This window comes from Arachis hypogaea, chromosome 7 (genome assembly GCF_003086295.3).
Source record: "Arachis hypogaea cultivar Tifrunner chromosome 7, arahy.Tifrunner.gnm2.J5K5, whole genome shotgun sequence".
NCBI classification, from domain to species: domain Eukaryota; kingdom Viridiplantae; phylum Streptophyta; class Magnoliopsida; order Fabales; family Fabaceae; genus Arachis; species Arachis hypogaea.
The window spans coordinates 11207779-11226087 of record NC_092042.1 but is presented as its reverse complement, the minus strand read 5'-3'; the positions used below and the strand labels follow the sequence as shown (position 1 = coordinate 11226087).

Here is an 18309-nt window from a genome sequence, read left to right as displayed (position 1 = left end):
AACTTACCCAACTTTCCTTTTCAAATTAAACCCCAATTTTTAATATTTAATTTACAATCATGCTATTAGTATAAAAACAATCCATTCCCAAATTAATTATTCGTTAAAAAATATATTATAATATAAAATATATATTAAAAAATATAATAATTAATTTTTTGTTTATATTTAACATATTGTAAAGTATCGTACTTATTTATTTAGCTGTAAATTAACTGATATTTTTTGTTAAAGACAATTTTATTTGAAATATTGAATTTTTCATAAAATCATGACTCTTAGTGCCAATTTTTTATCTTAAAAATTCGAATTCAAATTCAAGATTTTTAATTAATTTTTAAAAAAATAACAATATTACATGAAAAGTTAAAGAGGTTAATAATCAAATTAGTACATAAAAGATAAGACATTTTTCAAATTCAACTTTGAAAGATTTTTTCAATCAAATTGGTCTTTTAAAGATTGTGAATTAATCATATTTATCATTCGATCACTTCATTAACAATTTTTTTTTCAAAGATTGATGTTGTAAAATGTTAATTGATAACATATATAATACTTGATATGTCTAATTAGATATTGACCAAATATGTTTATGAATTTATTAATTTAGTCATTTTCTTTAATTACAAAAATCTTATTCCTAATATGACCTAATGATTAAATTGATAAATTTTCATAAACATATTTAGTCAATGTCTAATTGAACATATTATGTGTCATGTGTGCTATCAGTTAACATTTCACATCATCAATCATTGACAAAAATTATGAATAGAATAACTGAAGAACAGATATGATTAATTCATAATTTTTGAAGGACCAATTTAATTAAAAAAATTTTAAAAACAAATTTAAAAAATATCTTATCTTTCAAAAATGAATTTGACTATTAACCCAGAAAAGTTTGCTATCATGCTATGGATCATTGATTACCATGATAGTATGGCTGAAGAAGGAGGAAGGACAGGAAAAGCATGAAAAGATGAAGGATGAGCTTACACTTGGAACCAACCATAGTGCATGGACCCTCGTACAAGCTTGCTTAAGGTTTTTTTTTTTTTTTTTTTTTTTTTTTTTTTGCGAGCTAAGAGGACCACAAATGAAAGCAGATGCAACGCAACAACTGATTGGCCTTTTTCCTTTTTCAAGACAGACACAAGTGCCGTTCGATTTTGGTTTTTGAAATCTTATGGTGTATTCAGGGGATTGAAAATTGAAATTTTGTTGTACAACAAGATCTCGATGACGTGACTTGATTTTCATCAATCCAACTAAGTGAAACATTAAGGTGTATGTTATAGTGTCTTTTATTAGGGTTGTTATCTTGGTTTATTAAATTTAAGAATATGTTTATATTTGAAAATATTTTTTAAATATTGTCGAAGTTATATTGTCATAATAGCTATCATAATAAGACACTTATTCCAATAAAAATATCAAAAATAATTTTTTATAAAAATATTTGTTTAGTCACATTTTAGAAGTATAATTTAGAAAAAAAAATAACAATTTAAAAAAAATAACAACGTTTTTAAATAAATATAACATTTTTATAATATACTAAAATCAAATTCTACAATTCATTAAGTAAAAAAAAAATTATCTTTATAAAAAGATAATTATAGAATATTTGAAGTATTCATTTCGTAGTAATAATGGTAATCAAATACCATAATATAAATGTTCCAGACCTGATCTCTGGGTCCTTCTTCGAAACGGTCACCGAATCCGACAATTTTAAGATTGGGTCATTCTCACAGCCCAAAAATGTATCAATAACTTTCAATATTTTTACTCAACATTCAAATTCAAATACATCCCTTATCTTAACTAAACAAAAATAAAATAAGATAACTACCACAAACTATATAAAGGGGAGCTAAAAGCCCCTCAGGTACTCACTCATTCTTCACACACACACCTCTTAGATTCATTCTGACTTGAGCGTTGGAGTGTCTTTGCAGGTGCTATCCCCGCTACTTCAGAGCTCGGATCGCGCCATCATCAAGACCCACAAGTTTCCAATCTCTTACTCAACTCGTACGGATAACCTCTTGTACGTTGGCGCCATCTGTGGAGACTTGCAGAACTTAGTGGTACGGCGGATGAATGCGGGGAGCAACTTTCAAACCACAATGACCACCCAAACTTACTAGAGGTGAACCGCATAATGACGGCAATCCCCACCTCACGAGAGGATAGCCAGCGTCACCCACACCAAACCAAATCCCAATAAAAAAAAAAACAACCGCCGTGAGAAGGAGACTACTGCTCTAACAAAAGTAGAACGCTCAACGATCTGGGAGAGCAAGCGAATTGGATCATCCAAGAGCTCCAATATCAGATGCAGACCTTGGAGGATCTGATCACCTCTAAGGAACACTACCAACCGGAGTGCACGAGTGAAGCAAGCTCTCGGATTATATCGCGAAAAGAGCAAAGAAATGAGAGATCGCCAAACTGACATCACGGTAGGCACCGGAACAACAGTAGATCGTGAGAATCTGAGTGCCAAAGAGATTCCAAATGAAAAAGGAATGAACCTGTGATAATGGGAGCCACCCTATTCATCGAAAAAGTTCTAAAAGTCAACCTGTCAAAGGGTTTCAACAAACCAACTAACATGAAATACGACGACACCATGGACTCTTAGGAACACTTAACAACCTTCAAAGCCAAGATGAACCTAGAGGGAGCAGCTGATGTAGTCTGGTGTAGACCCTTCCCGGTAACATTGGCTAGACCGACCATCAAGTGGTTCAACGCCCTCTCAAACAGCTCGATATCTTGCTTTGACGACGTCTCCAAGAAATTCGTGACGCAATTCACCACATGGATTGCGAAAGCAAAACTCCCGATCAGCCTGCTCGGAGTCACACAAAGACAAGACGAACCCACAAGAAAATACCTTGATAGGTTCAACGACGAGTGCTTGACAGTCGATGGGCTCATAGAATCCGTGGCCAATCTCTGCCTAACCAATAGACTAATGAACAAGGACTTCAGAAAGCACCTCACAAACAAACCGATCTGGACGATGCATGAAATTCAGATCATGGCAAGGGAGTACATAAACGATGAATAGTTAAGGCAAGTCATAGCAGCCAATAAATAGTACCATTGGAACACTGTCAGCATGAAAGAATCTACCAACTAAAGAAGCTTTAAAGTAATGATATCGGCCACCCTCTTTGAGAGGGAAAGCTAACCCCCAATTGAAAAGGACCCAACCAAGTTGGTAAACTTTCTTTTCTTTTTTATTTTATATTTTTTCTACTTTGTTTTAAGGGCACTCTTTCCTACCCAAAAATAATGGGAGGTTTTAACTAGGCCCCAATTCGTTCAAGCTCCAATAAAGCAAATTATCAATTTAGAAAACATCCTTTTCTCTTTTACATTCATACCAACACAACAAATGGTACAAATAAAAAGGCCACTTTGGAGACTGATCATTCTCGAGGCCAACAAAATGGATATCCAAATAAAAAAACGGATATCCAAATAAGTAACGGCTACTCAAAAATTGATCACCAAGAGGCTATATCCAAATAACAAAAAATGGCGACCCAGGAATCAATCACCCCGAGGACAACAAAACAGATATCTAATAAGTAAACGGCTACTCGGGGATCGATTACCCCCGAGGCCAACAGAACGGATATCTAAATAAGTAAACGACTATCCAGGGATTGATCACTCCGAGGCCAACAAACGGATATCCAAATAACAAAACAAATATTCATATAAGTTAAACGGCTACCCGGGGATCGATCACCCCCAAGGCCAACGAAATAAATATTCAAATAACAAAAAACGGTGACCCGAGGATCGATCACTCGCGAAGCCAATAAAGTGGATATCCAAATATGTTAAACGGCTACCCCATAAACCGATCACCTCCGAGGCCAACAAAATGGATATCCAAATAAGCTAAATAAGCAAAGTATTAAAACCGGCCTATCAAGCGGCCTAAAATAAGTTCACAATAACGACCCAAAAAGGCCACACAAAATAAGCATGAGCTAACGCTCTTCCAGCTCACAGAAAGCCGAACTTACCAAAATCCCGCCAATCGGCGCTGGATGATGTCACGCCCTTTTCAGGTCCCTCACGGCATCCCGATAATAGAAAACCAAACTCATCAACAAAAGCGACATTAAGGTATAAGCTAATGACTTTTTAACTCGCAGAAAGCGGAACTCACCAACATCCTGCCAATTGGCGCATGATGACATCACGTCCTTTCCATGTCCCTCATAGTCTCCCAAATTACAGAGAATTGGACTCCCCAACAACTCAGCACTGAGACCAAGCAAACATGTTCTCATTCTCCGGGGGCAACTGTTCTGGACCCAATCTCTGGGTCTTTCTTTGGAATGGTCGCCGAATATGTCAATCCTAAGTTTGGGCCATCCTCACGGCCCAAAGACAGATCAATAACTTCCAATATCCTGACCCAACATTCAAACTTAAATTCATCCCTTATCTTAGCTAAACAAAGATAAGATAAGATAAGATAACTACCATAAGTTATATAAAGGGGAGCCAGAACCCCCTCAGGTACTCACTCATTCCTCACACACATCTCTTAGATCCATTATGACTTGAACATCGAAATATCTTTGCAGGTATCACCCCCGCTGCTTTAGAGCTCGGATCGCGCCATCATTAAAATCCGCAAGTTTCCAATCTCTTACTCAACACGTACGAATAACCTCATGTGCATTGACACCATCTGTAGAAACTTGCAGAACTTAATGGCATAGCGGACGAACGCGGAAAGCAGCTTTCAAGCCACAATAAATATACTTTTAAGTAGAACATTGTATATAAGTTTATGGTAGATTGACAACAAAAAATAGTAAACAAAGAATTTTCACATTCAACAATTCAAGCCTCAATTAGAAAATTAACTATTTTTAGTTAGTATTAACTAATTTTTTGAAATTATTTTTTACTTAAAATTTTAAATCCTAATTTAAAAAAAATAAAAAAATTATCTTATAATTAAAAAATAGACTAATATTAACTAATTAAAAAGTGATTATACTACTTCATATTTAAAATCCAAAAATTATGCATTGAGAATTTGTATTAATTTAAATTATGGTGAACATTTATTTATAGTTGTTTTCATAAGAAGTTAATAATTAAAAACAGTTAAATAATAATTTAATTAAATATATTAAATTATCTAATAATTGTCAACTAGCAACTTCATATAAAGATAAATACATGTGAATTTTTATCTTAAATTATATTTAGTTATGATGACTATCCCTTCAAAAACAGTGAAAACCAATTTTTTTGTAAAAAAAAAAAATTAAGTGACTAAACACTTTTTCTTGATTTTGCCTTATATTTAATTTAAATCAATACTAACCATTTTTTTCTTTTTATTTTTTACGCTAAAAATTGTTTAGTTCCATAAACATTACCCTATATTTCATTTATAAAATTTTAAAAACAGAAAAAATAAAAATAAAAATAATAAATGACAATGATAATGAATCTGGCTCAATATTCTTATCAAATAGATGTCTAGTGCTATGACCTTTCTAAAGAACCTATTTTCATAATAAAAAAAAAAGAAGAAAATAGAAAATTAAGAAGGTTTAGATAGAATTTAACGTTATTAGGTTCTTATTATTATTGAAATTAAAGCATGTCTCTAAATTTTTAGAACATTTACTTACTTACTAGTTATTTATTAAAGTAATTCTCACATTTTCAAATTCAAATTATTGTACAATACAAACGCATTCCTTACTATGTCAATAGCATTATAATCTTTGAAAAACAAATCTATAAATTAAATAGAACACAACATATAAAAGTAAAACTAAGATTTTTGTTTTTGTTCTTGTTGGTGTCATTAAGAAAAGCAATGTTTATATTGAAAGGATTAAGCAAAGGAATAATTATCAAAGGGAATGAAAGGTGTCATAATCTGATAGAAAACAGGAGCATATTCTTTTGTTATGATTATTATTAGTTGAGTTGTGACCCCATCATCCATCATGAAATTAAAAGATTCCCGAACTCCTCAAATTAGAGAGATTAAGAATCTAATTAAGGCCACCAAATCGAGCAAACTATTAATTAATAAATATAGGTGAAGCTGCTAGTGCTAGCTAATAGCCATAGATTCTCGAATTATGCCGGGAACTGAAAAAGAAATTGGATCTTTTAGAAACTTTCAGCAATGATGAGATTGATGATGAGCACCTAATAATGTTAATTAAATAAAAATACGTATATTTCTAGGTTGTTCTATTAAAGCCGAAAGTATAGCAAGTAGAGCCGATTTTCCAAACTTATATTAATTAATAAATAGTATGGGCCGAATGAGGATCCAATGTGCCAACATAGTCATACATAAAAGTTCCCAACCCATGTTGCTGAACTAGCTAGGGAAAGAAAAATGAAAACAGCAGTGTGCTATATATATATTTTAGTTATTAGAATATTTGTCAAAAATAATGAATGAAGGTAGTTCAACGATATAAAGTGGCCGGTGGGATTCGTTTTATTCATGTAAAAATTGATAATATTGTCATGTCATTTATTTGAAGGTAAAATTCCATAAAAAAAAATAATTATTAGCATTTTCTAGTGAATAAAACGGGAGAAATGATAAGAAGAAAGAACGATGCATATTGCTTGAGAATGAATATATTAGGTTCACACTCAAATAATATTACAAGTGTACATAGCATATAGAAATATATGTGTTGATTTTTTTTAACAAAAAAGAGAAATCTACATATTTTCTCTAAATTTTAAAGCTGTTTTGCGTTTCATATATGAGACACTAACCAGTGCATATTATTGGGACGCTAGCTAGTTTTTGCACAATAACCCTCTCTCTTTTGATAATGTGTTGAGACTTGAGAGATCACAATAAAAATGTTATGTAAAATAAAATTAGTTACAATTATTATATATTTAGATATAAATATATATATATATATATATATTATTTATTTTATTTTAATATATATTTTATACTAATAACTTATTTTGAGATATACTTAACATGATTTAATCATCATTCATACAATTATCATAATATTCACTCTTAACCGAATATCTTTGGATTAGACTATTAAAATTATATCAAAATAATTAACATTAGAACATCTTTTGATTATTTTTTTAGTAAAAAAATTCAGTAAAAAATGTATGATATATATATATATATATATATATATATATATATATATGTTTTTATAAATTTAATAAAAAATTTTAATTTTCACTCAATTTTACTCTTCATAAAAAAATTTATTTATATAATTATTTAATTATATTCATTCTTTTAAATAAATATACACATAATCAATGTTAAAAATAATTATTTTTTCTGTTATAACAACAAATGAATATGCAACTAAGTTCATATTTAGAACTTATTTATACTGATCAAAGTAAATCAAACTTAAATTTTAAATATACATAGGGTTGAAAGTGAGTTAAGTCAACTTATAAACTAGTTCGAGTTTAACTTGTTAATTGCTTGATAAGTTAAACTCGTGATATGGTGAGCTGAATTTGAGTTTGGAATTGAGCTCACAAATTAAATGAGCCAAACTTACATTGAGTTTAGATAAGCTCAACTCATTAGTTCGTAAGTTGGCTTGAGTTTAGATAAGTTCAACTCATTAGTTTGTAAGTTGGCTCAATTATATATATATATGTGTGTATTTAATTTATATTTTTAATATTATATATATGTATATATGCATATAAACTAATAATATATAATTTTACATATATATTGATTTGTTAAATATATTGATGCATTTTTTTTTGTTATATTTAAGTTATAATATTTTATTTATTTTATTGTTGTTTGAATAGACGATGAAGTAGAACGTGACAAATCTAGTTAAATTATTCAAAATAGAAAAAAACAAGAGAGACATATTTATATATTAATATTTTTAATTATTTAAAATTTTATAGTCATTTTTATATATAATTTAATTTTAATATATGTAGGACATAAATAAAAAATTTATAATGGATAGATAAATAATATATAAATTATAATATAAAATTATAGAAGATGTTCCTGTTATTATTTGAGTTAGCTCGTAAATTCGAGCCGACTCGTGAATTTTTAGTGAATCAAATTTGAATTTAAGAAATAGATTCAATTGTTAATAAATCAAATTGTGAACCAAGTTTGTTTTTCGTGAGATGAGCTTGGCTCCAGTTGAACTTGTTAGTGTTGATTAGGGTTGGAAGTGAGTCGAGTTAAGTCGAGTTAGACCAAATTCAAGTTCGACTCACAAAAATTGAGCTTGACTCATAGCTCAATCGAGCCTATTTCTTAAACTCAAGTTTGGCTCACCGAATTTTCACGAGCTGACTCAAATAATAGGAAAATAATTTATAATTCTATATCAATAAATAATAACTTATATATTTAAATAAACATATTTAAAAAGATCAATTTTATATATTGTCTATCTATCAATAAATTATAAATTTTTTATTTATGTCTTACATTAAAATTATATATAAAAAATAAATATAAAATTTTAAATAATTAAAATCATTAATATATATATAATTATATATTATTATTTCATATGTATATATATAATATTAAATATATAAATTAAATACATATAAAATATAAATATTAATAATTTTACTTATATATATATATATATAAAATCAAACCAACTCATAAATTAATGAATTGAATTTATTTAAATTTAAGTTCAATTTATTTAATTTGTGAGGTCAATTTTAAATTTAAATTCAACTTACTAACTTACGAATTTAATTTATTAAATTATTAATGAGTCAAATTTAAACCGTCTCGTGAGTTGGCTTGACTAACATTAAGCCATAGCGTTGATGAATGCAAAAATGGCACAAGTTAATTATGAATAGTGGGCAAAGAAACTGAAAAAGAAGGGTAATTGCATTGGTGGGGCAGGTGGTAGAAGGAAAGTCATAGGATAGGAAAGTAATTAGAGGTAGGGTATAGACTTACAGAGTGAAGGACGTGGGGTAGGAAGTGGGAGACCCTCCTATTCCTCCTCCTATATTATCTCATCATCATATTCATTATTATTCAAACTCCATGTGCTCCTCTCCAAACAAACAAGCTTTGTATTTTTCTTTCTTTTCAAATTCCCTACTCATCATAATAATGCTTCAGTGGGCTCTTCTTACCCTTGCATGTCTGTCACACCCCGCCATCTTTTTTTTTTTTTAACTTTTTTTCATATTCATAGACATAGGTTTAAGGAAGCAGCACAACATGTCGTTCCTAATAAAAAATAAGAATGTCTTTGACAAAAGCGAAAACTAATTTTTATATGGGTGTCTAGATGGTGAATTGTTTAAATATTATACAGGATGGTGTATAATATATATAGCTGGGAAGAGAGGAAAGAAAAGTGAATTTAAGCTAATAATGTATAATTCGTATTGTTTGAATTCTTTTTTGAAAACTTTTGAGGGACTGACACTGAGACTGAGATTTAGTATTATATTTGTTGGTTTAGAGATTGGTACTAAATTTTTTGTTTCTGTTCCTAAAATTTCAATATTTTAGTATCTCCAAAAAATAGGAATGCAGGGGACTAAAATTTTTAGAAATGCAGACTAAAATTTTAATAATATTTTATACCTAAAAACTCTCGTTTTAACTAATTAATTTCAATTTTACCCTTTTGTGTAAATTAAATTAGAGTTTCATTTTTATTTCAATTTCTGTCTCCTATTTTACACCAAATAGAATATTGAGATTTATTTCTATCTCTGTCTCTTAATCTCAGTCATTTCATCTCTATCTCTCCACCAAACTTTATAAAATCGCCGTCGATTTAATTTTTTCACAAATTAAAAAATTATAACATTCCGAAATAGCATTGCCTGATTTTATTCTTAAAAAAAATTAACGAAAATTGAAATTGCATCATAAAATTTATTTTTGTCAGAAAATTTAAAAGTTAAAGGGAATAAAATCCAAGATTTCGATTTTAAAATTCTAAATTTTAAAAAAAATTACAAAATGTGTCCTCCGATTTTCTGATTAGCAAAAGAATTTTCGTATCTGTAAAACACAACAAATATCAATTAATATGTAATTTACACATTGGCATCCAATATAAAAAAATTAACCCTAGCCTGTTAGTTTTTTTGTTCCCGTCAAAAAATTTCATTTTTTTTCATCATTATGGTATTGATTAACAGTGAAAGCATATTAATTAGTACAAGGTGAAAAGCTAGATAATAAGGAACCCTCTATTTTTTAATATCTTTCTTGACATAGCTAGATGCATAGGAGGCAATATGTCAATATGCTCCAACAATTGTGAATTACACATATGACATATGGTATCAATTTTTTTTTTCACTTTGTTTTATTGGTCTCTCATATATTTTGTTCGATTTTGTTTAAAAAAATAAATAAATAAATAAAGGCAAAGGTTAGATGGGTAGTTGTGGTCCATGAATGGCTTGAAACATTCAATGAAAAAAGATACACAAGAAGTGGTTAGGCACAGACAGGACCACCAAAACAAATTCTTTAATTTGTAATGGCATATAATTTCTTACCTTATGAAACAGCTGGAAAAAAAAAAAGAGAAAAAGAAAAAAGGGAAGAAGATCAAAAGACAACCTTATACATGAGGTCAGTGAGAGACATGTGCATGGCTCAATTAAACCTACAATTTAGTAGTTACTATATGTTATATATCTTATGTAAATTTAAAGTTTCATGCATAATTCTCATGGATTTTCTTTTTTAATATTTTCCGAGCATTATTATGTTTATCAAAAAGAAAAAAAAAAATTATTGTTTGTTTCTTCAAACTTGTCATGTCAAATGAAATTGGTAATGGAATTAATTAGGCATGAATATGGATAGTCAATTTCATGTATTACACCATATGTATATTTGATGATGAGTTGGTTGGATGGAAGACAAATGAATTACAGCCACTATTTCTGTAGGCCATATATAATTGATGTATATTTATTGCAATAAAGTAGTTTTTGTTTTTGATTAGCCAACAATATATTTATCCTCTCTTTCTCTCTCAAATACTCTAATAATGATAAAATAGTATTTAAATGACGCTAAGTTTTCTCTTTTCTTTTTTTGAAATATTCTAACACTGATAAAATAATATTTAAAAGATATTAAAGATAAAAAAAATTTTCAAAAATTTTAAAATTTAACAAAAGCGTACAAATATAAATTAATAACATCTGCGCTACCAAAAAACATCTATGTGATTGACAAAAATAATTATCTGACTGACAGAACAATTAAGTGACATTTTTAATTCTTTTTTTATTTATATCCAACATGAAAAATCATAAAATTTTTAATTCAAATAAAACGAAACCCTAATATCCTTTTCATAGTTTCATGTGTTTTTAATAAACTTCATAAATTGAAAAAATAGTTAATTTAAAAAGGATGAACTAATTTCTCTCACCATCATACATGTGACTTTGTTCAACTTATTGTATATAAAATGCATGTACTTAATTTTTCTAGTAAAATTTCAGCTTTTTTTTTCTAAAATTAGAAATGAAATTTGAATATGTAATTTTTAGATAACTATAAAAAATTATGCTATTTAAATTGTAATTTGTTGGCATAAAACTCTAACTAGTTAATTATTACTATTTTAATATTTTTATCTTGTAAATATTATATTATTATTGATCTAAGACTATATATGAAGAAGTGTTTTTAGTAAATCGAATCAATACAATTTTATTTATCTTTGGCTATGTTTATAGCATTGTTTCATTTAGTATGGTTCTATTTTTATCTTTCTTTTCTTTTAATAAATTAAATTGGGTCAATTCAATTTATATATTATTTTATTGCATACTAATTTAAATTTATCTAAATTGATTTATGTGTAAATGACTAAAATTAAACTATCCTAATTTGATTTATATAGATATAAGACATGATCTGTAACCAATTTTATTTTAAAATATCTGCTAATTTTTAACTTCATTCATTTTATTAAAATAAATCATCCTAAAATATGAATAGAGAAGCTGAAAACTAAAAATTACAATGAATTATTATGTATGGAAAGACAAAATTCAAGCAAACTTAATATGTTGACTATCGTATTAGGCGTGTCAATTTATAATCATAAATGAATCATAAATGAATCACAAATGAATCACAAAACCATCTTTATCTCTTTCTTCAAAATTCTTATCGACTAAATTAGATGAAAATTTTCGTCTATCCAATTTTAAAAAGGCGAGTTTCGGCGAAGCAATAAAAAAAATTACCAATTGTTATGAAATAATATTTTTCAAAAATTTAAATTGATAGATAAAAGTATGAAAGATTATATATCTAATATATTTTTTTTGAATATATACATTTTTTAAAATTTACCTAAATTTTTTGCATTATTTTTTTATCTTTTATTAGTTTTATACTGAAATATTTTTTAAGATTAATAAAAATTGAACTCTATATTTTTAAATCATACAAATTGTGATATTATATTATAAAATTATTTTTTTAAATTAAGCTAATAATAAAAAATACATAAATAATTATATTTCAAAATAAATAATGGTGACAAGCAACAGAACTGCCCCGTTATTAATCACGAAAAGAATTTTGGACAGCAGTATATAAGGTAGTGTTTGGTGGAGAGACAGATACTGAAAGATTGAGATTGAGAGACAGAGACTAAGAGATAGAAACTGAAATAAGTTTTAGTATTCTGTTTGGTGTCATCTGAGAGACAAAAATTGAAACAAGAATAAAATTCTAATTTAATTTGCACAAAGGATAAAATTAGAATTAATTAATTAAAATGAAAATATTTTAGGTATAAAATGTTATTAAAGTTTCAGTTTCTGCTTCTAAAAATATTAGTCTCCTGTGTCCTTATATTTTAGAGACACTGAAATATTAAAATTTTAGAGACAGAAACAGAAATTTTAATACCAATCTCTGAGCCAACAAAAATAATATTGTATCTTAGTCTCTCGGTCTTTGTCCCAATACTATAAAATAAACGTTACCTTATATAAGAGAAGTAAAGGAGAGTAATTAAAGAGATTTGAGTTTTCCAGTCTAATAATAGCAGATATGAGAGAAAGGAAACAAAAAACAAAAGAAAGATCAGAATGATTAAAGGTATTATTAAATTTTTATATTTTTTAAATTAATTCTATCTACAGTAATTATCGGTTAATTTTTTTTATATTAAAAAATAGTGTAATTTATGTTAATGTTAACATATTTTTGTATAATACATAAATATAAATATAATTAGTATAACTGAAAATCGTGAGTATCAATTAAAAAAAACAAAAAATTAAATAAAAATAATGGGTGATGATTTTAAAAAATTCTTTTTTCAAAAATTCGTTCCTATCAATTTCTGTAAAAAAAATTTTCAAAAATTAATAAATTATTAGTAATAATTTTTGTAAGTAATTTAAATTTCAGTAATCATTAGCCGCATTTTCTGACTGAGGTAAATTTTAATATTATAACGGTGTATTATACAATTCTATTATAATAAGAACGTATTACATAATCCTAACTTTGATATTAAAATGAAGGAAAAGTACGAAAAATTAATGGAATATTTATATAATGTGTATAATAGAAATTTATAGAATATTAGATATATAATTATTAATATTATTTTTTTATTATTTGAAATTTTTAAGATGAATGATATCATGATATATAGAACGTTAGATTTAAAAATTAAAAATTTAATTTTTAATAAATTCTAAAATCAATTTAAGCTTTTGATTAATTTAAATAGTCTATTATTTTTTAACGGAATCCTAAAATTAATTTGCGGTAATTCTCCTTATTAAAAAATGATTAATGACCTCACGTGGAAGTGATAGGTACGTACTATGACACTGTCACACTCCATTCTGAATTTATCCCTTGAAACTCAAAGTGAAACACACATTTAAAAAGGGCAATTTTATACTATCTTTTATTTGGTGATTAATTTTTGTTTAAATTATTTTTTATAATAATTTTAAAATATTTAAAACTTTTTAATTTTTATATTTTTAAATCTAAAATTAATTATTTTATCTATTTTAATAATTAGACAACACTTTTTAAATACTATAACAAACACTATTTAAAAAAAAAGGGGGACTGAGTGGAAATTGGCACTGTCCTTATTATATGTGTGTGACACATGAATGGATGGAAGATAAGGTACGGCTATATAACGTTGTCCAAACTATGAATAATATTACGGAGTATTTCAATATTACTATATTTTACAATTAAAATTTATAGTAAAAATTATTAAAATATTAATATTTTTAGTATATTTAAAACTCTTTTTAAAAAATATAACTAGGATGAGAAAATAAAAATATATAAGATTAATAGTTAAATTAGTTTGTAAAAGATAAGATATTTTTAAATTTATTTTTAAAATACTTTTTAATTAAATTTATCCATCAAATATTAAAAATTAATCATATTTTTTTAGATATTCTATTAACAATTTTCATCAACAATTAATATTGTAAAAAATTAATTGATAACATATATAATACTTGATATGTCTAATTGAACATTTATTAAATATATCTATAAAAATATATTAATTGAATTTTTTACGTCAATTACATAAATTATATTTCCAATATAACTTAGCGAGTAAATTGATAGATTTTCAGCTTAATTAGACATGTTAAATATTATGTATATTATCAATTAATATTTCATATCATTTATTGTAGACAAAAATTATTAATTAAGTAACTGAAAGACAAATATAATTAATTTATAATTTTTAAACGATTAATTTAATTAATAAAAGTTTTTAAAAACTAATTTAACTAGGCAAAATGATATGGTACACTAAAATAAGCATGGTTGATATAAAAAATGTGTTAAAAAATTGGAATTTATTTAGTTGTACGAAATAACATAAGACTTAAGAGGCAGAGAAGGGGGGAACAAGAGTAAGTGTGAAATGTGTGTGTCTGTGATTATGCTCCACTGGATGGGTTACAAAGGCTGGGTGCAACTATTTTTTGTGTCCTATAAATCACAGACATATGATGTCCTCTCTCTCACACTCACACCTGAAACCAATAGCCCTACTACTTTCAAATCACATCAGACAGTATCTTCCTAAATTTACAAAAACATATAGGAACATTTCAAGTGCATCGAAGAATATTGGTACACCAGTTATTTTAACCGTTAATTTTAATTAATATATATTATATATATTTTTATAATTTAAATTAACGATTAAAATAACTGGAACATCAGTATTCTCGATACACTTGAAATGTTTCCAAACATATATTGTACATGGTTTTTACATCAAAATTATTTTTTTTAAAAAATAAAAGTCCAAACCCATTTTTTCTTAAAAGAGATTTTCATTTTTTCTTTTCTTTAGTAGGATTCAACAAGTTTAATACATTTTAATAAACAAATAAATAAATTCAATTTGTACAAATTGTAACAATTTAATACATTTTCTTCAACTTTTTTTTAACTAAAACCCACTAAGTTACTCCGATTACATTACAGAATATTAAAAGTTAAATACTAATAAATTGTTATATAAAAATATGTATATTTATATTTATAAAAATTTAATTATTCTATTATGTAATTATGTTAAATTAATTATCATTATTTACCTCCATAAAATATTTTTTTATTTAAAATATAATACTGACTAGATTATCAAATTAAAATTATTAAGCGGTTAACTTAAAATATTGATCAATATAAATCAAAATGATTGTTTTTAATTTTTTTTCTCTTACTTGTAATATAATATAATTTGTTATTACTTTACCACAGTATAAAAATCGAGTCCAATTAAAGTTTGAACTTTCTTTTCAGTTAATATTAGTTAATTTTTGTAAAATTAATTTTTATTTTAAATTTTAAATCTTTAATTTTAAATCTTGTATTCCAAATACTAAAATTAAAAAAAGGTTTAACAATTCTAAAAAAATTAATTAATATTAACCATTTAAAAATGAATTCTTTATACTAAAAATTTGCCAACTAATATAATGACATAATGATCGATGGCCAATACAAAAATAACAATACGACTAGGTATATATTTTTTCAATTTATCCTTTAAACAATTTTTTATTATAATAATTAAAAAATTAAAACAAACACATTTAAATATATTTAATATATTTAATTTAAAATATAAATTCAAAAAATAATTTAAGTAAAATTAAAATTCAACAATTTAGTTTTAAACATTCTAAATCCTAACACATCCAACCTTTAAATATATCTCAAAGGTTTCACTCCATTAAACTTTTTCACCCGGTCGTAAAATTTAGATATGCAGCACCTCACAGTAGAATGAACGCGGATAAGATCGGATATTGCCAAAATCTTGATCCGATCTGATTGCATATATTCACAAAACACAAAAATATTTTTAAAAGCTTATTTTTATTAAAAAATATCAACAAAATTCATAGTTTTTACATTTTTAAATATGTTTACTCTTAAAATAATATTAAACATATTCTTTTAAATAATAAAATTAAAATAATACAACATATATGATAATTATTAGTTAAAATAAAACATAAAAAGAATATTTACTTATTTATTTATTTTTTGCGGATATGCGGATATGCGGATACCTACATAAAATTTGCAATCAGATCCGATGGCCTTGCGGATCGGATGTATATCCGCAATTTTCATATAAGATTCGGATAAACACCGCAGATATACGGATCAGATCCGATTCATGAACACCCCTAACACACACTCCTCCCCGTTGCCGCGCTCCTTCCCCGCCCTGCACTCCTCACCTCCCCGCGCTCCTCCCTCGAGCCGTGCTCTTTTCCCGTTCCGTGTTTCTCCCATCTTCGCCGCGCTCCAATTTTCTACCAGAATTTGGATGTATTACACGCTCTTCGTCTTCCCCACCTCCTCTAGTAAAGATTTTATCTTTCTAATATATGTTTTTGTTTGTATTTGAAGGAAAAAGTTTCATTCTTATGTTTTTGTTTGTATTTGAGGGAGGAGGGTTCATTCTTATAAAAATGGCTTTGAAATTATTATATCTAAATAAACATAGTAATTGCTATCTTTCACATCCATCTTTTTATGATTTTGATAATTTTAGATGTATTTACAAAATATTTGGTTTGTTATTTGTTATTTTAGATGTGTTTACTTTATTTTACTAAAGAAATCTATATTATATGTATTTTCGGATGTATTTTAAAATATTTTATTTATTATTTATTATTTTAAATGTGTCTTGAGTATAATTAAAAATTATATCATAAATCAAATCACTTTTTTCAAAAGACACCACTAAAAAGATATAAATAATACTTTCCGACCTCTTGTCATAAAAGATTTTATCTTTTTAGATTTATGTTTTTGTTTGTATTTGAGAGAGAAAATTTCATTTTTATAAGAATAATTTTAAAATTATTATATCTAAATAAACATAGTAAATGTTATCTGTATGCTTGATAGTATCCATTTTTTTATGATTTTTGATAATTTTAAATGTGTTTACAAAATATTTAGTTTGTTATTTATTATTTTAGATGTATTTGCTTAATTTTACCAAAAAATTATATTATATATATATTTTTATGTATTTTAAAAATACTTTATTTATTATTTATTATTTTAGATAGATATGTACCTAATAATACTTAACAAAATAAATAAATAAATAAATAAATAATTCTATAAAGTCAAGTGCATATAAGAAGATAATAGTATGTGTTTAATTGGTTTTCTATTTTTTTTCTAAAAAAAATATTTTTAACGTTCCAAAATAAATAACTACTAGAAGTTTAATATTATAAAAAATTTAAAATAAAGAGAATTAAGAGATATAAAAGTTAAACTAAATCTTAATAGATACTTTTTTTAAAAAATCGAAAAATTATTAACTAAAAAATTATTATAATTTAATAATTTAACTTAAAAATTATTTAAAAAATATATTTTAAAGGATGAATAGCATTTCTCCAAAAATAATTTGCAAAATAACAACAAACACTTATATTTTGTTAATGGACAACCATTTATTATATTTGTACTATCTTTTGAGAATATATCTTTTATACATTTTTTAGGGTATAAAAGACACAAAACCTAAACTAAAACTAGTAACTTCTTCCTACATTTACTTTGTTTTGGTAAAATATATTCTTGTAATAAAAAGATCTCTAACGCAGGATTTTTTTATTTATAAATAAAATAAATATTTTATTTATCAATATGTATATTATTGATAGTGTATTTAT

The 18309-nt window shown here is 26.0% G+C and overlaps 1 protein-coding gene across 1 annotated transcript; it reads left to right on the top strand.

Annotated features, from left to right (window-relative positions):
* Positions 1 to 2683: 2683 nt before the first annotated feature.
* LOC140174281 (uncharacterized) lies at positions 2684 to 3088 on the top strand. Its single transcript, XM_072198688.1, has one exon. The coding sequence runs from the start codon at positions 2684 to 2686 to the stop codon at positions 3086 to 3088; it is 405 nt and encodes a 134-aa protein (XP_072054789.1).
* Positions 3089 to 18309: the final 15221 nt, after the last annotated feature.